Source organism: Sinocyclocheilus grahami, unplaced genomic scaffold (assembly GCF_001515645.1).
Source record: "Sinocyclocheilus grahami isolate Dianchi unplaced genomic scaffold, SAMN03320097.WGS_v1.1 scaffold30.1, whole genome shotgun sequence".
Lineage (NCBI taxonomy): Eukaryota > Metazoa > Chordata > Actinopteri > Cypriniformes > Cyprinidae > Sinocyclocheilus > Sinocyclocheilus grahami.
Genome location: NW_015505209.1, coordinates 160,054 through 186,626, shown reverse-complemented (window position 1 = coordinate 186,626; position 26,573 = coordinate 160,054). Strand labels below are relative to the sequence as shown.

General features: G+C 37.8%; 2 protein-coding genes across 5 annotated transcripts; one reads left to right on the top strand and one right to left on the bottom strand.

Annotated features, from left to right (window-relative positions):
• Positions 1-172: 172 nt before the first annotated feature.
• LOC107571964 (SNF-related serine/threonine-protein kinase-like) lies at positions 173-19,535 on the bottom strand. 2 transcript variants are annotated; one of them, XM_016258358.1, is made up of 6 exons: positions 19,458-19,535; positions 11,163-11,840; positions 7,134-7,275; positions 3,918-4,130; positions 3,690-3,806; positions 173-3,545 (listed from the first exon to the last, which is right to left on the bottom strand). In XM_016258358.1, exons 2-6 carry the CDS (start codon positions 11,749-11,751, stop codon positions 2,360-2,362), a joined length of 2,247 nt encoding a protein of 748 aa, XP_016113844.1. In that variant the 5' UTR covers positions 11,752-11,840; positions 19,458-19,535; the 3' UTR covers positions 173-2,359. The 2 variants fall into 2 exon arrangements, with proteins under 2 accessions (XP_016113844.1, XP_016113853.1); XM_016258367.1 differs by having other exon boundaries at positions 19,491-19,509.
• Positions 19,038-26,573, top strand: ldhd (lactate dehydrogenase D). 3 transcript variants are annotated; one of them, XM_016258387.1, is made up of 11 exons: positions 19,043-19,227; positions 19,505-19,617; positions 20,022-20,163; positions 20,405-20,546; positions 21,000-21,159; positions 21,254-21,453; positions 21,960-22,088; positions 22,211-22,338; positions 23,229-23,319; positions 23,406-23,517; positions 23,765-24,126. In XM_016258387.1, the coding sequence occupies exons 1-11, from the start codon at positions 19,144-19,146 to the stop codon at positions 23,775-23,777; spliced, it is 1,314 nt and encodes a 437-aa protein (XP_016113873.1). In that variant the 5' UTR covers positions 19,043-19,143; the 3' UTR covers positions 23,778-24,126. The 3 variants fall into 3 exon arrangements, with proteins under 3 accessions (XP_016113879.1, XP_016113873.1, XP_016113864.1); XM_016258378.1 differs by lacking the exon at positions 23,765-24,126 and adding an exon at positions 25,670-26,573 and having other exon boundaries at positions 19,047-19,227; XM_016258393.1 differs by lacking the exons at positions 23,406-23,517; positions 23,765-24,126 and adding an exon at positions 22,995-23,129 and having other exon boundaries at positions 19,038-19,227; positions 23,229-23,286.

Below are 26,573 nucleotides of genomic sequence, written 5' to 3'. Positions count from 1 at the left end.
GCTTCACTGAATATGTTATGCAAATGTTAAGTGATGTAAGTGGCCTTGAAGAAACATAATAAATATTCAAATGGCTTTAAACTGAGAAAACCACATCATACAATAAACAGCCATACATGAGGATCACTGTGGTCTAGTGCTCTAATTCTAATAAAAATTAGGACAACACAAGTGGCAGTTTAATCAGTTTTAATAAATAAATATAAAAATAAATTAATCTCATTGAGACACAGTCATAGTTTTAGTAAGGGTCAATGGGACTATAAACAAACCCAAATCCGACTTTCGCTGTAAAGTGATTACAGATGCTTTGAAGGATGGAGACCCATGTCAAATGAGAAACATCAAAATAAGAAGAAAATAAAAATGCTGATTACGAAAATATAGTGCATGTCTGGTTTTACGTATATATCACTCTGCCCTCTGATTTGTCCAGAAGGTTGTACTTACAAATCATCCTAGGCCAGGATGGCTGTTCCTTGATTGATTAAACATAGAATGGGAATGAAAATTCGAAAAGTTATGGATATGTAATTTGTCTATATAGGCCTATATTTCTTGCTATCTCTCCCTAAAGCACCTCTTACATTATCTATTCTTGTGCATTTGGTCAAGCTTATCTGTGGTACAAGATTTCGCAAACAAAAATAAGTGTATTTGACATTTGCACTTTCATTGGCTACAGTGTGACCAAAAAAAAAATGTATTCACCGGTGACAAGTGCACTACGTATAGCACAGAAAATTACGAACATGTGAAGTGACTGAATAGCTTTGACATCCTTTAGAGTACCAAAGTAACAGAAACCACAGTCACATTTGCTATCTAAATGATTATGTGACGTGTTTAGGCTGTTTAGGAAGTAAAAACAACAGTAACCGCTAGCTTCACTCATGCCATTGCAACATACGAAGGCTGGATTTTGTCAATGTACATTTTAAGCTAATGTACAGCTCTTCAAATGTATTTACAACTATGACAAGAAACTATATGACCTTTTTGTCAGTCACCAAACTAGTGTCATCAAACTGCTACGTTCACTGAATAAGATCTCAAATGGAAGGGTTGAAATGTTTGGTATGTATACGGTGCAAGGGTCAAAATACATCCTACCAATAGCATAATATGCCCAAAAGAATATATATACTGTACATGACTGGATATTTCAAACAGCTTATCCCCTTACAACATATGTTAAAGATGCACCCAGAGGCAGATGATTAAACAAAAATAGACAGAATGTTATGTAATTAATCTCCCTCGCATATCTCATGTAAAAAAAAAAGTGTCTTAGTCACCATCTTTCGAAAAAACCCTTGATAACTTTCTAATACTTGATAAAAGCTTCATAATATTTCCAAGAATTAGCAGTTTTAAAACAAACTCTAAAATATAGCTCCAGGAAGACCAGTCTTCTGTTTTGTGTAATATTATGTCCATTTCACAAAAAGTCTCTCGTCATAATCTCTCAGAATAATCTCTGTTTGAGCCCTCTTCTTGTTTTTGTTTTTTTAAATATACAGATATACTTAGCATCTTTCCCTGGTCAGTCCCCTGCTCACAAAATGCTAATGCTATGCTAAGCTGTTTTAATTTAGCATGCTCTCATAACCATGCTCCCAAACTGTCACTGTATCAATGTGGCAAAGTGTTCTGCTTCCTGTCCCACTGCCTGAGGGTAAAGATGCTAGTAAACATGCTAGCATGAGACAGTGGTGTGGGGAAAAACAACAATGCCACAGCATGCAACTTCTTACAAGTTCTGAGTAAAGACCATTGCCTCACAGTTGCCTGCAAAAATACATCAAACGAAAACCAAAAACTTGTCAGCACTACTACACTGACTGGACAGCTAGTTCTTAAATCTAAACATCCACTGTTGTGATTGTTCATTGTCTGTTCTTGTGTTGGCTTATTATGTGCTGCTCTGAAGCATGGTCTTCACCCACTCGCTTAGTAATATGACTAAACTCGGTGGAACTCTTATTGTGGTAAAGATATTACAGCGCAAAATGAGAAGTTATTGAATTAAAGCTCCTACGCTAGCAAGACATACAATATTTCGAATGAAAGTCTCTAAGATAGCACAGAATATAGTGAGCAGTGTCAGTCGATACAGGTGTTCGTATACACAGCATTGCCAGGAGGTTAACTGTTTTACAGGAAAGCAGCAAGGAATGCTGGGTTGGGAAAGAAAATAAAGATATAGATTGTGTAGATTGTGTGGAAAAGCACCTCTGAGGTTACAGTATGAGGTGAGAACACACTTTTTCTTTAATTATCTGAACAACTCCAGAGTTGTAGAGGTTGGAGGGTTTCGGTTGATATCAGTTTGTTCCTTGATCTCGGGATACAACATCTACAACACATGGCAGCAGTTGTACTGTGCAAATGGGAGGAGCTTCTCTTTAGAAGTGGGCTGGATGTTGAAGGACAAGGCTTTTTCACAGAGCGGGAACTGCAGCAGACGTTCTCGCAAGTTTACGTTCTTGACCTTGCTGGGATCGGCCCGGATAGCAGGGTCAGTATTTGTGTCCCTGGTTCCCTGGAGGCCTTTTTGTGGTTTAGGCTGTACCTCCTCAGGTTTCTCGACTTCTCCCGCAGTCTTACGCATCTCCACCCCATCGGGACCCAGGTCCACACAGTGGTTCCTTGGCAGGGACCTTGGGGAACCACAAGGGGTTGACACCACCCCAACTTCAAGCAGTCGAGATTTGGCTAGGGTGTTATTGTTGTTTTCTAGCGTGTCCTTCGAAGGTTCACGCTGTCCCCAGCAGCACTGTACAACATCTAGTCTGGAAGGTGGTGGAGGTTCATCTATATTTGGACCTTGAATTTGTTCTCCTTCTTGCTCATCTAAAGACAAGCTAGGGTGGGTGAAAACACCTTTGTCCCTTCCTCTACCTGGTTGCTCTGTGTGGTTTAACTCTTCCACATGGGCTTCAGTGTTTGGGGGCATCTGTCCTTGATGTTCTATAGTGCCAGAAGTGATGTTAGTCACTGAATCTGAAGGCTTCTTCTGCACTTCCGTGATTTCCGACCCTTCCTCAAGTTCCTCCTCCTCAGCCAGAGTTTCACAGTTTCCCATCACTTTACAAGACGGCCTCCCTGTTCTCCTCTGAGTCTCCGATTGCAAAGATGTTCTAGAAGGTTTCAACAAGAGATCTGTTGAAAGAAGAGGATCCAGTTTACCTGGTGCCACCTCAAGTTTCATCTCATCCCTGTTCTGCTCGTTTTCATCATCCTCATCCTCTTCTTCCTCGCAGATCTGCTGTAAGGCTCCAAGGCTCTTGACAGTAGGTTGGTCCGGAGGTAGAGGGCGCAAACCGAGGCTCAAGCAGGGAGCCGTGCTGCAAAAGTCACTGAAGGAGTTGTCATGACGGTTGGATTTGGGAGCCAGCAGGTCCCCAGATTCACTCACACCACGTCGGACATAGCCGGAACACAGAGAACCGAGAGGCGCTAAGGGACCTAGAGGTGTTCCTCTTAGTGTATCAGTCCGGGGAACTTGGCTCACCAAGTCCAATGGTTCTGACATGGGTCGCCTGTAACAGAGCCAACAACAGTACTCAGTATTAGGAACCCATGTACCAAGGGTTATGTGGTAAGATTATCTCTACCACCTAAGAGGATAAAACACCTTCAGATTCAAAATGATCTATGATATGTTTAAGAATACTGGGACTTACTGTGTATGTCTTTGTTCAGGAGATAGACTTGACTGCTCTTGCTTTTCTCGAAGGAGTCGTTCTCCCAGCAAGTAGTACGTGGCTGTGATGTGGTTATATCTGTCAGCCTCCAGTGCTCTATCACAAAATAAGCATTTGTATTAACAACTTACATGATGCAACTCTGAAGAGGCCAGGATATTCTGAGACCAAAAGAAAATATCCAAGAAGAACAAAAGAGATACCCACTCCTGAATAGCATCTCGGTCAGCAATGCTGCCACTGGTCATGGCCTGCAGTATGAACTCGTGCTCCTCGGGTAACAAACTGCGGTGGGAGGTGAGCGGAGCAGCTGTGTATCCAGCAGGCGAAGGGTCAACACCCTGCAACCAAGAGTGGCCCTCTATCTCTGTCAGAGATGCTCGTTTAGCCGGATCCCTCTGCAGCATACGTGAAATCAAACTGATAGGAAAAAGAGAAAATGAGAGGGAGAGAATGATGAGAGATTGTTATTCGTTTTTTACCAGAGCAGAACGAGAACATCAGACATGACCTTCTGTCGGGGGAAAAAAAGAAATATCCCATCTTCACAAATAGGCTTGATTTTGTCACCCTTAATCACTCTTGCCTCCATCTCACTTCATTTAGGTCTCACTCTAGTTACAATTTTCATACTTTCCTTTTCTAGCAATCTTAATAAATATTCTCTGCCTAGCTGACAGGCGATGATTGAACAGGCGCATCTTGCCATCAGAGGAGACGGAATGAAAAGGAAGTGCTTATCTTTCTGCTGATTAATATTCATGAGCACCTGCAGAGAACTGGTGCTTCAGTGAGGCGAACGAAATAATACGGAATTGGTTGGAACTCTTGCGATCCAAGCTTGTGTGTGTATGTGTGAATGCACTGCACCCAGCTTGTTTCAAGGCATTTGAGTGTTTTATTTCACTGCGGAACTGGTACACATTTCTGAAAGGTGCATCTCACACAGATGACCAGCAGGGGGAGATGTTTTCCCTTGCGAAGTGTGTTTTTTAGGTCTCTCTCTTTGAGTATTTGTGTTTATAATCCCACATGCTCCATTGCCCTTGAACATAATCAGAGTCTCTTGGTGTGTTTAACCTCAAGACCTTAAATAGCCGTAAGGAAGAAGGGCAGGAAAAAAGGTGAACAGCAAGATGAAAGTCTGCCTGAAGACTCAAGTGTTCTCCTTTAAGAAAACCCTTCCCATTAAAGGAAGCTTTTGATTGTGGTGGAGATCATGTGACCCAATCACTATGTTTGGCTGTGCAGCTAAGTGTCTAGTACACACACACGCTTGCACAATTGACTGATTCAGACCTAAACTCAAGCCTGAGAGCTGTTGCTCCGGGGATGTTCTGACAACAAACAGCCTGGAATAAACCCACTTACAAAATAACTTCACTCTGACAAAAGGCAGCCTTGTGTAAAAACTGGTCACTATAGAGCTGCGGTGAACACACTTAAAAGCAGGCTTGTGCGCCATTTAGAAGTGAATTGAGAATGTTTTGTATGTTATGATTAAAGTTTACATACAAGAAAATGGAATTACAAGAAAGTTGTGTTTTTAGTAATACGTTTTATTTTTTTTCAGCAGGAATGACGACGATGATGAAATAAAATGTCATATTTAATAAATGTTTTTGGTGGACTGTAGTAAATTCAAATAAATACCAGAATTCTTTAAGTTACCCCAAATTGTGATCTTATAAATTTATCTGAAAACATTTCAATTCAGATCCAAATTCCAAATCATGTCCAAGCCTTCTTAAGAGCAATACGACATTATGATTCAAATAATATACTAAAGCTTAGTTAAGAAGTCAAGTGCATCTAATCAATCTGGCCCTTATGAAAAAAAAAAGAGTTGCCATGACCTGTTACTTTCATTATCGGTCACCTAGCCCAAGGATGGAAATTCTGTGTGTCTGTCATAACTTGCTCCTAAATCTAACCTCCAAGAACATTTGCTCATCCAAACAGAAGCCTGATTGGCTTGCTCAAGCGTAATTTAGAGAACCACAACCTGTGATTGGCTGGCACAAGTGGGTGTAAACAGATCAAGTACAGTATGTTCAGATGGGCTCCGGTCTACATGTAGGTATGAAGTTTAGCATGAATGTGGTACAAACTGGAGTGTGAGGGAGTGGTGTTTGAGAGGATTTGAGAGACTACATCCTGCCAGTTCTCAGAGAAAAAAAACACCACAACAAAACACTGTGTTCCAATGGCACACGGCTGTCAAGGACATCTTAAAAACTAGTCTATTTACTCAAGCATGTTTTTGTGGGCATGCATCAGATCAGGCCTTTGTGGAAAGGGTTTTACCAGGGTCATGTCCTTGGTAATATTGGTTTCTAGAAATAGTGAACTCAACAGCACCAGCATGGAAAGAAAAGACCATTGATATATGACATCTGCTGACCCCGATTAAAACACTCAGCAGATTTAATAAAACTTGTTACATAATACCCAACTACTATCATGCTGAAGAGAAGACTATTTAGATATCAACACAAAAACATCTATTTCTGTCGTGTTTCCCGGTGAATACATTAAAACAAGTTTAATTTATGTCAGGAGCAAAATTGCTTAAGACAGGGGTGTCAAACTCGGTTCCTGGAGGGCCATAGCCCTGCAGAGTTTAGTTCCAACCCTGCTCCAACACACAAAACATCAAATAAGCCTTAAGGACTTGATTAGCTGGATCAGGTGTGTTTAATTAGGGTTGCATGTAAACTCTGCAGGGCTCCGGCCCTCCAGGAACGGAGTTTGACACCCCTGGCTTAAGATAACATTGTTGTAACTTGTTTCCAAATAATACGTCTTAAATTAAATTCATACCCCAAATGTTTTTTCTTGTTTTATGCATAAATGTAATGAGGTTCATGTTTTAAAGAAGAAAATAACAAATGCCAATGGAGTAAGAAAAATGAACTAATAAAACAAAATATGTTGTCGGTAAACAAGTCTTATATTTAAAGCAGCACTGTGTAGCTTTTTCTGTGTTCAAAATGTGCAAAATGTATATAATGAGCGAGTACATCATGAATTCATCTTCCAAACCAAGTTTTTGTCTTATTCCGAATCACTACGGTACACTTATAATAAGTACTTATATTTGGACTATTGTAGCCTGGTCGGGTCGTCACCGCTGCAGAGTAACACATACCTGCATGAATCGCCATAGACATACACTTTGAGAAGTAGCTCCGGTTGGAATGTTCTTCCGCGGGATGTGTGCAGTTCTGTTTATTAACCGCTAGAGCGCCAAAAGTTACATAGTGCTGCTTTAATGCAATTTTGCTTCAAGTAAAAAAATTTAATAATGAAAAAGCAGTGTATAAATACACAATAACCTCCAGCCTTCTGGATTAAATCTGAGAAATCTGTTTATTAGTTGTGTGTGTCTGAGGAAAATCAAAGCTCGGATGACATACGTACTCTTTGCATTCTGGAGAGACGTGGTTTGGCACAGTGTAGCGACAGTCCATGATCATGATGAGGGTCTCGCTGTCATTGGCCTCTTGAAAGGGTGGGTGTCCACAGACTAGCATGTAGAGGATCACACCCAGTGACCAGATATCTGAAAGACACAATAGCAGATGTTAACTCAAATATTTCTTATTTATTTCAATATATATATTTATTTATATTAATATTAGTGCTATATCACTATGATTTAAAGATGCAATCATAACCAAATCAAACAGTTGTCAGAGTAAATATTTACACCCCTAGAGAGAAGTGTAATAGGATTTGTACAGAAAAGAGGAAGAAATATGTCAAGGGTTTTTATCCAACACGGACCTCATGTGACATGCTGCTCACACAATCAAAACTAACTAATACACGAAGAGAGGTTCAGTGAAACTAAAACATGAATAAAACCAGTCTTAATGCATGTCCTCAGACAATAATTAACTCACTTAACCAATCATTAATCACCATTCTAGAATCTATAGATGTGTTTCTGACCTCTGTGTCAACCAAGGATCCCAGGAAGTCTAACAGAACATCATGAACCAAGAACAGTGTGAACAAGACATGAAAAAGAGAGGGGGCGAGTAAGTCCCACAAGAGACGTGTTTGTTTTAGTGGCATACTTTTCCACGGTGGCGTTCCAAGAAAACAAACTTCCTGTTTTACGGTTTTTTACTTGTGTGATATGTATAGAGTGTGTGGGAAAAAAAACAAACGTACAAATATGGGTGAGAGGTCTAAGCTTTTCTCTTTTAAATAAGATGATTTTAAAATAATAGGATCGGTTTAGATTTCCTTGGTTAGATCACTTATTTAATATTCATAACATTTCATTTAACCTTGGATTTCAAAAGGAAAGAGTACTGAGAATGTGCTCATTTATAGTTTTGGTCTAGTGTGCTGACCTGACCAGCAGTTAAATACGACTGTGATATTCTTGGAGTTTCATTTTGGTGAATACAGAAAATCAGAAAAGGCCAGAGGATGAATGCAAACATTAGATCCCATGATATTAGTTCATTTAGTTAAGAGTTATTTTAGTCCTTCAATCTAAAATAAAATATATTAAAAACCTTTTCTAATTTTCACTTAGTTTATTTCAGGTATTTTTATTATTTAACGAACAATTTCTTCTTCTTCTTCTTCTTCTTTTTTTTATTATGGTTTAATTTTAATTAATAATAATAACCTTGCCTTGGATCACTTATGACCCACCTTGATTAATTCATCATCATCATCATCATAATTACTAATAAAACGAAATACTATATTACACAATTAACGTGTTACATTTATTATTACCATTAAAGATCATTAATAATAACACCCCTTAATATTAAAACATTAAATTATATATTATTAAATTATGCATCTTTTAAATAATAACAACAATAATATAGTACTAAACATTTTTTATAATAATTCACCCAAAAATGTCTTTACTTTAAACTCACAAAAATATTTTAGATTAATCACTAGCAGGGCTAAACAAAAATGTTTCGGCTCACGGCCTTCTTCAGTGCGTTGAATAATTCAGTTCCTCCATCCACTTTTTAAATCATGAATTGTATTGACGTCATCATTCACTAGCCACAAATCTCTAAAAACACACATACATTCCATTCAAATGCTCAACAATTTCCATTTGTCGAAATGTTCACATCTATCACTACTTTACATAAGACATGATTACACCCATGGCTATAACACGATTCATAGAGGATCCAATATTTATAACAGTTTCACAATTAAGAATATTAGCTGTATATTAATGTTTTAAATACGAATAAATAAAATATGAAGTGACAAAAGAGTGTGGTGCAAACGGCTTTGTGGACTTCTTGAATTCTCCCATTTAAACAACAGCTTAAAATCTGACATGCTGTTCTCAGTGCGTGTGTGTGTGTGTGTGAGGATAAATTCTGTGTGAAAGAGCATCTACTGTGTGAATCAGAGCAAAGGATCAGCGTGAGAGACAGTCCAGAGAGACAGCATTGTCCACGCAGTGTCTTTAACTGCTCTAACAATAAGCCCTCTCTTCACTGTGTGTTCCTCCACAGATACAGACAGACAGACACGAGCGCTACATGCCTCGTATTGTTATTTAACATCTATTGAAAGGCACACATTTTTTTTTAAGCACACTCAAATGCTTACATAATATACATCTGGTTGGACATGAATAGAAATATGACCCCAAAGGGCTATAGGTTTAAACTGCATAAAAATCATGATATCCTTGATTAAATAAGTGCATTAATATTATATCTAAACCTTAACTTTAGTACTCAACCGACTTTCTTAATTAAACTCTTTAGCATTTATCCATCACAAAAATAACATGAAATTGATTCTTGTAAGAAAACCTGCCTTGACAAATAATGTTATGTGTGGAGGTGGCAGAAATGAGTTATTATTATATCTTGTTCCATCTTGTTAAAATAAAATAAGTCACAACAAGATAACTCTGTGTGTCCACAGTTTTAAGAGCAGCACACCTCTCTGTGTGTGAGTGCCATGTGACTACAGTTTACACAAAACACATTGCACACAATGAAGGCTAACAAGGAACTGCTGTGTGTCGATCTGTGTTGAGGTTACATAATGTGACAACTGTGTGAAATGTCTCGAGACTTGAGGTTTTGTTCAGATTCTAAGATTCTAGGATTCTAAGGATTCCAATTATAGTAGACAGCAGAATCTTTATATCTATATAAAATATATAGCCTATAGTACTGTAGATATTAAATAATAGTAGAAATGCACTGTTTTGAATTTTAGAATCTTATCTTTAGAATGATTGAAAATTATCTCTAATATGGAATCCTAGGTTTTTTTATTTTAAAGGTATCTTTTTTTTTAAAAATCTATAGAATCTTGAATTTTGAAACTTTGAATCTTTAAAATCCTTATACTGAAATCAACTGAATTTTATTAGACAAATTCGGACATCTAGAATCCAAGAAAATTACACTTTCATTCCAAACTTCAGGAGCTGATTAAACTGCTAGGCAGCGGGCCACAGTGTCAGCCGACGGGCATTGCCGTGCCTTCACAAGAGATGCTGAAATAAACAGACTAGCACACGAAATGTAAAAACATAACAGCTCAGGATGTTTTTGATTAAGTCTCTATTTTTGGTGCTAGCCAAACGTCATTAGGCACTTCCAATTAAAAAATAAAATAAAATAAAATAAAAATGTCACAAAATGCATACATTTACATTGTTAGTTTAATAATTTGCTAATTTGCATTTTATAATCGAAAAATAAAAGTATCAAAAGGGACGATAAAACACTTCTCATATCTGCTGTCACTGATGACAAACACCTAGACTGTCCAGCCAGCCGCTGATAAGCGGTGTTCTCTCTGTGTTCATTTTTGTGCTTTCTTTATTGTTTCCTTTGATCTGTGTTTTGTTTGTTTACTGGATACATATTGATATATTTTGCTTTAGTTTAGTTGATTTAACACTTTATTATATTTTTAGAAGATTTTGAAACCCAAAAAAGTGCAAACATCCATCATAAAAAGTGCTCCTGGGGTTAATAAAGGCCTTCTGAAGTGAAGCAATGCATTTGTGTAAGAAAAATATCCATATTTAAAACTTTATAGACCATAATCTCTAGCATCCGCTAACTGTCATACACGTGTTCATGAGAGATCTTGTAATCTTGTAATTTTCATTACTGGGTGAACGATCCCTTTAAATCTATGAACCCTTGAGACTATGAATCTTTCATTCTTTGAAATCTTAAAATCTATGAATCTTTGAAACTATGAATCTTCAAAATCTATGAATCTTTCGATCTTGTGGGTGATTCTAAATGGGAATTTGGCTCAAATGTGATTATGCAGGGATTTTAAATGCATTCTGATTGACTGGCTGAATGAAACAACACACTTGGAAACAGACAGAAGAAGAAAAAACTGTGATAGAAGAATCTGTAGGAGGTGCAATGTCCAAAAAAAGACAGTTTTGTCACTTACCCACTGCTGGAGCGTCATACTCTTCGCCTAGCAGTATTTCTGGGGCGGAGTATGCTAGTGAACCACAGCTGGTCATCAACATGGTCCCGGGCTGAAAGTGGTTACTGAAGCCGAAATCGGTCAGCTTCACTGTCCCCTGCTGCCTGAAGAACACCACATTCTCCGGCTTCAGATCTCTGTGGACAACGTGCAGACGATGGCAGTAGGCGATCGCTCGAACGATCTGCGCAAAGTGCACTTTCGCCATGTCTTCGGCCACCCCGCCTTCATGACGCAAGATGTAATCGTACATGTCACCTCCATCGCCCAACTCTAGAATGAGGTACAGCTTGGTCTGTGTATCGATAACCTCATACAGTCGCACTACGTTGGGGTGCTGGACGAGTTTCATGCAGCGGACTTCTTGAAGCAAGTGGCCGGTTGCTAAGTCATCAAGTTTTGTCTTGTCAATGACTTTGACTGCTACTAACTGGCCTGTGAACACATGGCGGGCTAGTTTGACCACAGCAAAATGGCCTTTGCCCAGTGTGCGGTCTAGGTCATATAGGCCGGCTATCTTGCCCTCATAACCGCTTTTGGTGGCAGCCATTTTGGATCAAGCAGTGGAGGTTCAGTTGAAGGACTGGGCTCTCTTACCAGAGGGAGCTAAAGGAAACTGGAGTTCTACTGAGACATCACCTGTGGAAAAACAAAACAAAAAAGATAAAAGATGGTGAAGAAACAGTGAAAGGATCTGAATAGTTAATGACCAATAATAGAGGTTGAACAGGGCACTGCTGCTATGATGCCCATGTTATTGTTAACTAAAACAAAACTAATACAAAAAAATTCATATATATAAATATAAGGTGAAATTTTGACTTGGCAACCAACTGAAAATAAGTTAAATAAAAAATAATAATAAACACTAAACTGATTAAAACTGAAATAAAATTTTTTAATTACATAACATTTTTAAAACTAAAATTCAAATTATTAATAAATATTATAATAGTGCATAAATATTGTAATAACAATGATGCATGCTCGCACTCAAGCACACACATGAAAATGAAGTATACTCCGAGCTTTTCTTGTCTGTTGAAATCAATGCTGCTAATAATAACCTGCCCTGATGGACTGAGAGTTTGTGGTCGATCGGTACACAATTACACACAAAAATGTTAATATTCACGAATATCTCATATGCAAATATTTATGCCCCACATACACATTCTGTTAAAAAAAACCTGCATGGGATGATACATTGTGTTTTAAAAGCAACAGCTCACCCAAAAAAGAGCAGCGTGAACATTCTTCATAACATTTTCTTTTGCATTCCCCGAAAGAAAGAAAAGGAGGTTTGTAATTCCATGAGGGTGATTTAAATGACTGAATTTTAATTTTGGGTGAATGATTCACGTGTTAGTTTGTGTCTAATTCAGAGCTTCCTGCTTCTGACACACTGGTGAGCAAAACTTTGATGTTTCGTTGCCTTTTGTGAGATGTATTTATTTAGTGGTTGAGACCGAAAGAAAAACAGAGCCAGATGACAAGTGAAAGAGCAAAAACAGAGTACAAGGATGTAACAAAGACCGGTTGGCCTCCATATTGAGGAAGGATAGGGCTGTCCACCCTTTCCATGTTCAGCTCTATCATTTACAAAGCATGGCAGTATTTCCTAAGGGGAGCAGGGAGCACACATGGTGCTTCCTTCTGATAGCGTTCAGGCAGACACCCAGCATCCGTAGTTTAGGATGACTCTCACAGTTACACAAGATGCATACATGCTAACATACGCAGACATGGCATTTCCTCGCCTTCCTGCGAGCGAGATGGGAATCCAGCAGGCTCAGCGTTTCTGCAAGAAAATGTCCGCTGCCTGAGACGCTGGGTGAGGGTGACGTTTTTTGTCATCAAAGGCAAGAAAACAGACCCTGACTCATTTGTACGCCGATACGAAACACACAAACCCGTACGCGGGGCTGTCAGGAGGCTCGCGGTCTGACAGGAGGCACCAGGGGAGAGGTGTGAAAGGATGAGTCATCCTGCTCTCGCTTTTGGAGGAGGGAGGGCTTATGGACGAGCAGAGTGAAGAGATGTGAAAGAGATGCAGAGTTGGGGAGAATATAATGGGGTTTCCTGTAGATATGATCTCATCTCCCCATGTTCCCATCATGCAACATTCATTGTTGTGAGGTCAGCGTGGCGCAGTGGGAGCGTGCGTGCCTGTTGTTCAAAGTGCATTAACGTGCACACTTGCACAAACGGTAAAACATTTCAACCTCTGGACTTCAGGAAAATTCATATACTAGCACCAACATGCGCATATTTAGAGAGTGGGTCTGAAATCTGCGTACAATAATTTTCACGAACAACCATGATTCACAAATAGTTTTCGTTTAATAATTTGTGTCTAATTTTAAACATTTATTGTAAATTAAGAAAAACTTTACAGCACACGTATGCCAAAAAATCTTAAACCTTAGACTTAAGATGAAATTTTATATTTAGATAGTTAGATCTTTACAAAGCGTCATATGTTTACTGATAGTCACTAGAAGCAGTAAATGAAAGGTTCTTCGAAAAGCCTTTGGAAATGGTTTGGGTGGGTTTTATGCAAATGACTAATCTCAGACACGCGGTCACTCATTTAGAATAACAAAATCAAGAACAAATTCATGTGCATATGCAGGTGTTGTAAATTGGGCCGAAATTTTTTGTGAGAAGTTCTCCTGTGAGTACAAATACGAAATAATCTACACAATTATTAGCGAATGAGATCCAGTGTTCCAAAACCTAGTAAGCCACCTAATGAGGGAGAATTTTAAGGGCACATTCCTGACCGTTCTAAAAAGGTAGGTATCTGCCTCCTAAAGGTGCGTTCACGCCATGTCGCAATTAGGACTAATCTCAGACACGCGGTCACTCATTTAGAATAACAAAATCAAGAACAAATTCATATGCTTATACAGGTGTTGTAAATTGGGCCAAAAAATTTTGTGAGAAGTTCTCCTGTGAGTACAAATACGAAATAATCCACACAATTATTAGCGAATGAGATCCAGTGTTCCAAAACCTAGTAAGCCACCTAAGGAGGGAGAATTTTAAGGGCACATTCCTGACCGTTCTAAAAAGGTAGGTATCTGCCTCCTAAAGGTGCGTTCACGCCATGTCGCAATTATGATATTCCAGAATGTAAAAAGCGTTCACGTCCTCGTAGAACTTGCACCTAATTACACCTAATAAACTGGAAATTTTCTGATAGCTACGACTTGTATCACCTGACGCCACAGATTCAGCCTATTTAGGCGTTGATAGTGTTACGCATAATTCCGAGTCCGAGGGCGTGAACAGCACCGAGTAGAACGTCACATGTTGTCTTCTCGAAATTACGGTAATTAATTACAACATGGCATGAATGCAGCATAAGTTACCAAATTTAGTCCAAATTCAAAGGGAGTGTCGAATCTGGGAAAGCAATCCCAGAGTGCATTGCAATTAGCTTGAAGATTGAGTACAACGTGAGAAATTTTAATTTTAAATATACTCAAGGGCCATTCACACAAAACATATTTTTTTGTATTCCACTGGTCTACTTTTCCATGAAAACATGACTGGACGGACACATTTGACCATTGAGCTTACATTTTGCGCATGAGACGGCTTTCTATGAATTAGCCCTAGTCGCTAAAGTTAAAAGTTAATCTTAAAAAAAGTCTCTAAGTTTTTTTTCACATTTATTATGATTTTATTTGTTAAATAATTATGATAAATTATTTATTAAAATAATTTTCTTACCTAATATTTGTGGACAGTGTTTAGAATATCGCATTTAGCTTTGCTAATGCTAATGGCGAACTCTATTGAAAAAATGTGAAAGTCAAGTCTATAGTGCGCTATTTGTTGCTGATGTAAAATGTTACAAATTCGTCACTTATGAGGTTACATGGCTAACAGGATGCTAAAAGGTAGTCGTCTATATAGGCAGTAGACGTTGAGGTTGCTTCATTTTAGTACAAAGCCCATGTGGTGACTTTATTATACGCTCTTTTTGTTACTTGTCTTTCCCTTTCCACTTCCAAAGTTTTAAATTTTAAAACTAAACCCACATAAGTTAACATGCAGTTTGTCTATAAACACAAATCTGCTGCGTTGCGTGACAAAAATCACAGCCAATTGGAAGAAATTTGGTCTCTACAATGTAGGTGAAACTTGATCTAGGTGACCTGCGCTCCTCTCTTGTCATGATTCCCTCAGGCATGCCTTGTGATAGAGCTGATGTGTCTTAGGACACTACTGTGACACACATACGCACACGTCTTCTCCTTTTTAATCTGAGGCACAAAAGAATCCCTATGAAACCCACAAACTTGGTAGTTTGCCAGCACGCGCACACACCATATTCTTTCACATATGCTCACACACATGCATGTGCACACAAACAAACACACTGCTGAGTCTAGGATTTTGGCTGCATGCTATATATACACACACTCAAGTATTTGATGCATGGAAGATAGATAACATAGATAACAGTCTAATGGCTTTACCCAGCATCCTTTGGATCACATTACTAAGAATTTCACCTAGTATTCCATTTAAATTCCACAAAACCTCTCAGTTCAACAATAACAACTTGGCTCCTCAATGCATCTTTCTTATTTATCAGTTTTAATTGTCACAGGATTCCCACACTTATGGAACAATTTCTAGCTCATCAAATTTGAATAAAAATATAATATAGCACACACACAAATTTCAATATTTCAAGAACTAGAAATTATATATATATATATATATATATATATACTAGCTCATGAAATACTTCTGAAATAATGAAAATGCTAATGAAAGAAATGTGTGTGTGCATCATGAATGTATTTTTTTAATCATATTTAGATATTTCATAAACTAGAAATATATTATGCATTATAGCTAATATTTAATAGAACTATAATAAATGCAATTTTAATTATACATTTAAATACCTCATGAGCCAGAAATATATAGAACTATATGTATTTTAGCACATAAAATACATAAAATATATAATGCATATTTTACATATTAAAATTATTAAATATATATAATGAACTGTAAATCTACAATTAATATTTCATGAGCTATGAAATGCTCTTTGTGAGTGAAAAGTTAAAGAAATTTACTAATGACCTTAAAGGGGTCATATGATGCTATTTTAAAGATCATTATTTTGTGTATTTGGTGGAACAGAATATGTTGACATGCTTTAATGTTAAAAAAATAGATTATTTTTCAAATACTGTACATTATTGTAGGTCCTCTATGCCCCGCCTCTCTCAAACACGTCGTTTTCAACAAAGCCCCCTCCTTTGACAAGCGCAGTCTGCTCTGATTGGCCAGCTGACCCAGTGCATTGTGATTGGCCGAACACCACAAGCATGCGTTGGAAATGTAATGGCCCTTACCATAATCGCGAGCGTCAGCTTTCAAAATAAATATCAAGACAGTTAATAATGTCCTTAGTTTTACCATCAGTAAAAAAAAACAACTAAACCCCGAAAGGGCAACAGAGTCGCGTGACAGACACAGTGATGATGCAGTACACAAGCCGCGGTTAAGACAGCTGATGTGCTATGATTTCAAAAATAAATAAAATGGTGTTCTTTCTAATCATCAGTGAATCTATCACTAACATTTATTACTGTTTCCACAAAAATGTTATGCAGCACAACCATTTTCAACACTGGTAATAATAATGAATGTTTATGAGCACTAAATCAGCATGTTATAGAATGATTTCTGAAAGATCATGTGGCACTGAAGACTGGAGTAATCAAAACGTATTAAATTAGAAAACTGTAAATTGTAATGATATTTCACTGTTTTTACTTTGTTTTTGAACAAATAAATACAGCCTTGATGAGCATACAAAATCATCAACAAAAAAAAAACACTTATGAATGTAGGCTAGTGTATCTAAACAAAATCTAAACAAATGTGATGATTTGTGGAATTCTGTCAGTTCCTATTTCTACATATACATTTCTTCATATAAAGAAATGGGTTGTAAAAAACCCATTAACTGGCACTTTTACCATCTTATTCGCTAAAATTTGTAGCATTTTATAGTGCAGATTTATGGAGCTTCACAGAAAACTCATCAGGTCACTGTGTTTGCCCTGTGCACGTCTCAGAAGTGCATGCCAACTTTGTGATACAACAAAGTTTAAAGCTTCAATGACAGCAGCTGAATGGGTTTTTATGAGGTCAGAATAGTATATTAAAAGATTTTAAAGGGGACATAAGAGGTTCATTTGGGAATTACTACTATTCTTTTTACATCACTGCGGTGTCTGGGACTCCAGACGTAGAATCAGTCTCAACAGGCCATGAAGGTTAATAGTGGCAAATATACAAGCCAGAACAGAAGACATTCTTAAGATTCCAGAAGACTGGGGCAATTGATCAAGATTCCGTTCACTCACTTCCTTAAAGCTGACTGACTGACATCCTCAAAACACTGGAGTCAAGGAGACTGTGCTGTCATCAAAACACCACTAAAGGTCTGTCTGAGTCTCATTTAAACAATCAGAAAATTGCATACAATGAATAACACAAGCCCTTCCGTTAACTCAGTTTTATAAGCTAAAATTACTTGCATTGTTCATCTCTACATATTTACTACGTCAAGAACAAGCGTTGGTCAAACCACATCCATGGGGGTTTTATTAGAAACAGGTTTGACAATGATCAAGTTGGAAGTTCTTTGCAATGAGTGTACGCTTTCATCTGTGTTAGTCAACACGGGCACGATGTAACTATTAGGGGGAGAGAAAGACAGACTCTCCCCATGGGGAACAAATGACGTTCATACATGGCAGAGAACACACAGGTTACTATGGGAACCAATGGCGTAACTCGATCTACGCAGGTTGCAAAACCCACCGGATCTTCATCTAGACTTGCATATGAGGGTTCATTAATATGTAGATTCACAAGTACACTGATAAATTAATAAAGGTCAACTGAACTGATTTAGCTCAACCTTACAGTACCTGGGGGTATTTCTAGTTTGAAATATATGAATACTCTTGCACAATTTCATCATGTGGGTATTGTGGATTTATATGACCTGTCAAAATGCTAGTTCGAACAATGACAACATCCCATGTGGCCTATTTTTGTTCATTTTATTGCATAAGTGAAGAAAAAAATCTTTAAGTTCAAATTTGAGTCTAATTTCAAAACTAATTATAGTCTTAAGTCTTGGGACGTGTTTTTAATTTAGATTAGTTTATGAAATGGTGCATTAGAGTAGGCCTATTAGTTTTATAGTCTACTGGAAGTCAAAAGCAGAAGCAGTTATTGTTTTATACCATTTTATAATAAGTAGCCTAACAAAATAAAATAAACTGTGAGAAATTCTTAAGAAATATGTATCTATATTGCATTATTTCATTTTGGACATACTGGGTACATGATATATATATATGGGTATGATGCTGATGTCTACTGAATTGTCAAAACAGAGACAAAACAGCCTGTGTGATGTAGTACTGCCACCTTGTGGCTCCTCTAATAACTTTTAAACTACATTGCAAAAATTTAATGGTTTTATATAGCACTGTCGCGTGTACAGTACTTTACCATGATAGAACATTCCTGAGACTAGAAAATAAACGTATTCTCTAACGAATCTATGATAAGGTTTAGCTTATGAATACGAATTACGTTAGGCTAATATTCCCTGAAGCACCAAGTCAAGCTAATTAATATTCATACGTATTCGGCTTTTCAGCAAATCAGATCAACCTACCGTGCGAACGTCATGTTAAATAATTAATATTCATAAGCTAAGCGTTCGCCATAGTAGAATTCCTAATCTAGGGGCGGGGCTTGAGGTTCAGACGAAGCGTGACGCCATTATACTAATCCGGAAGAAAATTTTATATAAACATAACAACTGACGCTATGTATAAAAGCTTGGTGATTTCGTAACTTTTGTAAGGAGTAGAAAATGACCTTGTTCATGCAAGCCCTACGCTTCTCTTCTCCACGGCTGCCGTTTATTTGCGGGAGGTGCAGGACATATTCTGCTCAAGTAAGTCTGGGATCATTCCTGTTTATTGTTACATAATTCTTAGAAATAGAATAAAGACGTGGTCACCAAGGGCTACAGTCTGTTTACGCGGATAATAAAGTACAGGACATAAAAATCGAAATATTTTCCCCTCAAAATTAAAACAATACATTTTTTTATTATTATTTTAAAATATATAAATATAAAAAATGAAAACTACATTACATTTTTTTTTTTTATTATTAACTTACGTGTTACCAGAGAGTCATGCAGGTATTTCTCACATTGGTTATTCTAGGCTGGAGTCGTCGAGCGGGTCGTTTCAGCGTTTCGCTCTGTTAGCGGAGATGAAGGGGTGTCTGTGGGCTCAGCTGTCCGAGAACAGCACGGCAGGGACGAGTCTGTGCACAGGTGAGATTTCACTGCCATACCTCAGTGTCACCTGCCTCTTAATCATATGCAAACAGTGCAGCAGTAGCTCCGCCCACAGTTACAAATAAACCGACTGCAGCGTCTGTGTCAATCATTAAAAGCAGTGAGTAAAATATTAAATCGACTTTCTGGGCCCATTCAGCATTCAAGAGAAACTTAATTTTCCCCACTTCTCTTTTCTCCCAGACACAAATAATCATCCACAGCAATGATATTCAGGCACAATCAATCAATCCTCAGTATTTCACAACCAGCCAATCAACTCAAAATAAATTTTCCATTCAAATAAATGAGAATACAATACATTACATTTTTATTTAAATTTAAATTTGATTTGCGTGTTGTTATTTATATATTTGTGGTATTTTGTCTTGCTGTGTCAGATGCCAACCACCAGATGTGGTGGTGTTTCCTCGGTCTGTAGAGGAGGTTAGTGCTCTTGCCAAAATTTGTCACCACCACCAACTACCCATGATCCCGTTTGGCACAGGGACAGGACTGGAGGGAGGTGTTGGTGCTCTGAAGGTTTGTCCAGTTGAGAAGAATAGACACAAGAATTTGACAGTGTCAGATTTCAGGCCCAATCTTCATTAGAGGAAAAAGAAGTAGTTTTGACCATATTTTTAGCTATTCTGAACAATTTTCTTAAGTAAACACCCATTCATATATATATATATATATATATATATATATATATATATATATATATATACTGTATATATATATATATAAAAGTTTACATATTTGTGTACTATGTGTTTCTTAGGGTGGAGTGTGTTTCAGTCTGAGAAAGATGGACCAGGTTCTTGATCTTCACCTAGAGGATTTTGATGTGACGGTGGAGCCAGGTGTGACACGCAAAGGCCTGAACTCATACCTGCGTGACACTGGCCTCTGGTTTCCCGTCGGTCAGTCAAATCCTTGTGTATTATGAGTACAAAGTAGACCACATAAATCAAATTGATTGGATGCGAGGTTATTATAGTTAACTAAATCTAAAACGGAAACCATAAAAAAAATCAACATTTCTCTTTTTATTTAGTTTAACTTTAAGTGCTAAAATAACTAAAACTAATAAATAACAATTAATAAAAGTATATAGCCATATATTTAAAAAAAAAAGTAATACAAATGAGACAAACTCAACAAAATTACTAAAACTAACTAAAATAGAACATACAAACAAAATCTAATTCAAAATAAACAAAACCTGTATAGGATACTAAATATCTGATATTAAAATAACACTGATTGAATGTTCGAGTACATAGAATAATTCAAGCCTAATTAAATGTTTAATTTAGCCATATTTGCCATATATTATTGGAAATGATTCATGTTTAAGAAATGTATTTCCACAGATCCAGGTGCTGACGCATCTCTCTGTGGCATGGCTGCAACTAGTGCATCAGGCACCAACGCAGTCCGCTATGGCACGATGCGCGTGAACGTCCTGAACCTGGAGGTGGTTCTAGCAGATGGAACGGTCCTCCACACAGCAGGGAAGGGCCGTCGTCCAAGGTATGACTGCAAAATGACAATCAAAGTATATTTTAAACTAAATCTTTTGTTGTCTACATTTGATTTTTCCCCTTTTGATGCAACACCCTTTCAGAAAGACATCTGCCGGTTACAACCTAACAAACCTTTTTGTGGGCTCGGAGGGAACTTTGGGTATTATTACCAAAGCCACGCTTCGGTTGTTCGGTATTCCTGAAAGTATGGTGTCGGCTGTCTGCTCCTTTCCATCCGTCCAATCAGCAGTGGACAGCACCGTTCAGATCCTGCAAGCTGGAGTGCCCATTGCCCGTATCGGTGAGCATTGTTTGAAGCACATGGTCACAGTGTGCTTAGTTTGCTGCCTCGATTGGCATTAACGTAACAAAAGAACACTTGGTCTCCTGTGTTGTGCACTTGTAAAGTCACAGACTGTGGCATTCGAAACTACATGCATGCCTACCTGTGCGATTTAGTGCAGAACTCTATTCATTTCATTCTAATCTATTCACTGAAGCCTCCTGCAATAACATAAACATTAATTTAGAAGGAAACACCGTCCTTTATTCATAGTCAACACCGAACGCACTCAAGGGTTTAATGAATTGCTTGGTTCTCAGAACCACAATGTGTTTCTTCTTTTGCAGTCCACTCAGGGAAAAATATTCCACCAGTAGCTCCATCCAATTTAAGAGTAATCAGGCATGACCGCTCTCTTAGATTTTTAAATCGAGGCTGCAGTGAGGCATCGATTTTTAAGCCTCGGCTTTCTACACACAAAGGCTTCACAAGACTTAATCGTTGTTGATACGTTCCATTTGCAGAGTTCTTGGACGACGTGATGATAAACGCATGCAATCGCTTCAACAACCTGTCCTATGCGGTCACTCCCACCCTCTTTCTGGAGTTCCACGGGAGCTCCAAAGGCATGGAGGAGCAAGTGTCCATCACTGGTATATGTGGATAAAACATAGGCCCAAACAACACATTTCTACAGAAACAGTATTTTACGAAAGCAAAACAATAGATGTGAAAGAACGTGTCATCTGGAAAGCTTCATGTTCTGTGTGTTCAGAGGAGATCACGCGGGATAACGGAGGCTCAGACTTCGCCTGGGCAGAAGATGAGGAGACTCGTGGCCGGTTATGGAAAGCCCGTCATGATGCGTGGTACGCAGCCCTGGCCCTGAGGCCTGGATGTAAGGTGGGAACATTCACTGCAACGTGATTCTGACTCCGACAAGTGCAATTTATCTTCTTGTAAATTAGAATATACACTTTGCAGACTTTTTATTATCTTGATGCAATTATAATTATGCTTTTGAGCTTAATTTTTGTGCTGTCTTGCATAGTGCAGTGTAAAAAGAATGACTGTTATCAAAGAGGTTTCCCATTGGTCAACCAAACAGATAGCCATTGGTTTAGCCACGGTTGCTGTGCTAGGCTGGTTGGAATGCTCAAACAAACAGTAATGTTTTGATAGCACCACAAAACACATTTTTATTAAGGAAAACTAGCCAACAAATTGCTTAATTATTGTTGGGAATGAATTTAAATTTGTAATAGGACAAGGTTTTTTTAACATTAAAAAATTACACACATTTTCCAGGCATATTTTACATATTTGAGTGATCTCAATTACCTCATATTACAGTGAAGACTAAAGAAGATCTAATTAGCAAAAATGTACTAAAAGTTATATAATAATAACTATATTATAATTTACTAAAATAATATAATAATAATTATAATATAAAATATTTTTATTTCTTATTCCAGCCAGTCTGTTCATACAGTATTTATTTGCTTAAAAATCATTCATGACTGTTTCAAACTGGTTTCCCAAACATTCTGCCATAGGTCAGCAAAACCAATAGCTCCGCCCCAAACTCACACCATTGGCTGAACCTGTTGCTATACTGGGCTGGTCAGAATGCTCAAGCAAACAGAGCAATGTTATGAAAGCACCACACAGCCAGTTATAAACTATTTCAAGTAAACAGCCTACAAATAGCTTTTTATGAATATTAAGTTAGTAAAGTAGAACATATTCAGAGCTCAACACTTTACAAAAATGTACCTATTTTCTTACAGGCATATTCAACAGATGTCTGTGTGCCAATTTCACGACTGCCTCAGATTATAGTGGAGACAAAGGAAGATCTAATCAGAAACAATATTACCGGTAGTTTACCAAGTTTGATTTTCTCATTAGTGTTGAGAACTGCTTTTAACTGCTGATAAAATATGTTTACATTTTTCCTACTGTAGGTCCTATTGCAGGTCATGTGGGCGATGGAAACTTCCATTGTTTAATAGTACTGGATCCCAGTGACCCAGACGAGGTGCAAAGGGTTCACTCCTTCACTGAAAGACTAGCCAGGTACTTCTATTTAATTCCTTTCAGCAGTTTTGCTCCCTTACAATGATCTTCTGAGGCGGCTGAGAGGGACTGGCTGCAGCTTTTGTGTACATTGTCAGTTTTGTTTTGTGTAGCAATCAATACCAGGATTATTTCTCAAAGTGTCTTCTGCCATTTGGAGAGCGTTTGTTGACAATGACAGACATAGAGGGTCTAGTGTCTGGCTTTGGAAACGAGCACAAATAATAAAAGTCCTACCTGCCTACAGTCATTACAGGTAAAGTGCAGTCTCTGTCGGATACAATGGACGAGTGATCGGCGCTGACCAGCAGCCAAAGAGAAGAAAAAAGCTGCAATCTCATTTGCTTCAATGAAACCTGGCTGACTTGATACTCAAGAGTTCTTCCTGATAGGAGCAAATGGAGTTGGACTTGCCCTTTTAGTGAATGACAGACATGATGTAACTGTAAAAGCACAAGTTTGCAAAAACTATAGCTATATTAACTGCCAAAGGAGTGTTTGCACACTGAAGTGAATACTCTGAAAGAAGAAATGTTATTGAGTTGAACTTGTGTGGAAACTTAAAGGGTTAGTTCACCCAGAAATGAAAATTCTGTCATTATGTTGATGCGGAGGAGACGAATTGTTGAATAAAGTCGTTATTTTTTTGTCTTTTGCGCACAAAAATGATTCTCGTAGCTTCGTATAATTACGGTTGAACCCCTGATGTCACATGGATTATTTTACAGATCTCCTTGCTACGTTTCTGGACTTGGGAACATTTCAGTTGCGTTGCTGTCTATGCAGGGACAGACAGCTCTCAGATTCCATCAAAAATATCTTAATTTGTGTTCCGAAGATGAACGAAGGTCTTACGGGTTTGAAACGACATGAGGGTGAGTAATTAATGACAGAATTTTCATTTTTGGGTGAACTATCCCTTTAAGCAGAACAATGTGATGAAATTGATTTCAGGCTCACTACCTGGAAGTATAGAGGAACTTGACCAGGCCAAGTTAGATGAACCTGTTCAATCAATTTAACTTCAATACCAATCTGCCTGTTAAAGGAAAGTGCTGGGTTCAAGTAAAGGGTGGAAACTGGGCATCGTACACTAAACGACTGAGGACTTTAAAATCGTTCCTAACACAAGAAACTGTCAAAAACAATGTCTTTTAAAATAAAAAAAATCTTATCAAAAGATTAATCATGTCTGATTTCCTCAACAAAAAAAAATCAAGAGTCTGTGCCCATCATAAACAGCATTGAGGGTAACGCATTATAAGTAATGCTAGTTATGTAATCAGATTACTTATTTCAAGTAACTAGTAAACTAATACATTACTTTCAATTAAATATACTTTTATACTTTCACACTTTTGTGTGAAAGGGCCCTTACAGTTGCCAAAAATATAACTTTTGGCTTTTGTTATGCAAAAGTAATGTACAGTAATATGTTAATTTCCATAAAAAGTAACTATGTAACACAATTAGTTACTTTTCAAGGAGTAACACAATATTGTACTGCATTACTCTTAAAAGTATCTTTCCCAAACACTGATCATAAACTATGCAGTTTCCTCTCAAATCTGTCAACTCCCAGCTGCCCAGTGTCTACAGACTGGCTCTGATTTTCGGCAACTAGCATCAGTTCCTCCAGACTGCAAATCTGGGCAAAAATGGCATGTTCCATCTTATCACAACGCATATTCCAGTCTTAATAAAGCTAAAAAATAATTCAGACTTGTCCTATTGCAGCAAAAATTGTGGTTCGAGTATACAAGGTGTACCTTGTCCCGTCGAACAGTGGGAACCTGCATGAACAAGATGAGTAGGAGTTGGATTTCTGCTGCGCCAGGGAGTCTTCATCATTCAGTTGGAGAATGTGGAGGTGGAAACACCTGGGAATATGAATTGGACTGGACAGACAGCTCAGTTGCACAGATTCTACTTCCTGAGGAAACTTTGGTCTTTCAGTGGTTGCAGGCTGCTAAAATTGTTCTTCCAGTCTGCCAGCCACACTGAGGTTTTTTGGGGTAACAATGCCAGATCTAGTGATTCCAAGCTTCTTAATTGATCAAGATGGCCAGATGTGTTACTTGGTTTACCCTATTTATTGCCAGTAACAATTACAGTGGATGAATTCATTCTCTTGTTGTCTTTCACCATGCAGGAGGGCACTGGCGATGGATGGAACTTGTACTGGTGAACACGGGATCGGTCTAGGAAAGCGGGCCCTGCTCAGAGAAGAGGTCGGTCCATTGGCCATAGAGGTCATGCAGGGCCTCAAGGCCACCCTGGACCCCAAAAACCTCATGAATCCTGGAAAGGTGTTATAATTAATGCAAACCAACACAGAACACTATAGAAGATACTCTGCACTAGGCTTTCTGACCACTAGATGTCAGGAGAATGAGGTTTGTTTTAGATTTTAAGAATGATAATAGTTTAGACTTGAGTGTTTATAAAATCTTCACATGCAAAACATAATTTCTGTGAAAAGTGCATATGATTTAAGCTCCTTGTGTGAATATTAAAGGGTAATTTATTTATGTAGTATTATTGTGAATGCACAGTATTAATGTACAGGGCGGAATTTTCTCAGAGCCTTGAAAAATAATTATTGCTTTTTTTCATGACAATCTCACACCACTTTGAATTATGAATGAATGTGAAATCATTATGCCTTAACAAATTTGTGTTTAGTTGGGCCATTTGCCCTTCTACATTTCTGTGAATATATTTATTTCTATGGATATATTTGCTTCTAAAAACAGAAGCTGTGAAGCTGAACTCAAAACAAGCTAAATGTGATGCAGAAAATACATTTTAATAAACTGAAAATAATGTCTCTTGTTCTTTCTTGAGTGATTGTTTTTGAATTTATTTGACCCTTTTTGTGTATTTGCAGTGGACTTAATAAAAGAAAGCAACATCTGATCTTATTTCATCTTGTTTTAATTATATGTATGATCATCATCATTATTACTCGTCCCACAGATTGCACATCAAAATCATCAGACACTTAGTTTGTACCTCCTAAAAACAGGCATCCGTTCATGTCCCTGGAAAAAAAA

Excerpts from the sequence above, each read along its gene's own strand:
- LOC107571964 (XM_016258358.1), bottom strand. The coding sequence starts at position 11,751 with ATGGCTGCCACCAAAAGCGGTTATGAGGGCAAGATAGCCGGCCTATAT. Across the intron at positions 4,131-7,133 it reads GTCTCTCCAGAATGCAAAGA|TTTGATTTCACGTATGCTGC; the intron begins GTACGTATGTCA and ends TTTTCCTATCAG. Across the intron at positions 3,807-3,917 it reads GACCGAGATGCTATTCAGGA|AGCACTGGAGGCTGACAGAT; the intron begins GTGGGTATCTCT and ends ATTTTGTGATAG.
- ldhd (XM_016258378.1), top strand. The coding sequence starts at position 19,144 with ATGACCTTGTTCATGCAAGCCCTACGCTTCTCTTCTCCACGGCTGCCG. Across the intron at positions 20,164-20,404 it reads GAGGTGTTGGTGCTCTGAAG|GGTGGAGTGTGTTTCAGTCT; the intron begins GTTTGTCCAGTT and ends TGTGTTTCTTAG. Across the intron at positions 21,160-21,253 it reads GGGAAGGGCCGTCGTCCAAG|AAAGACATCTGCCGGTTACA; the intron begins GTATGACTGCAA and ends ACACCCTTTCAG.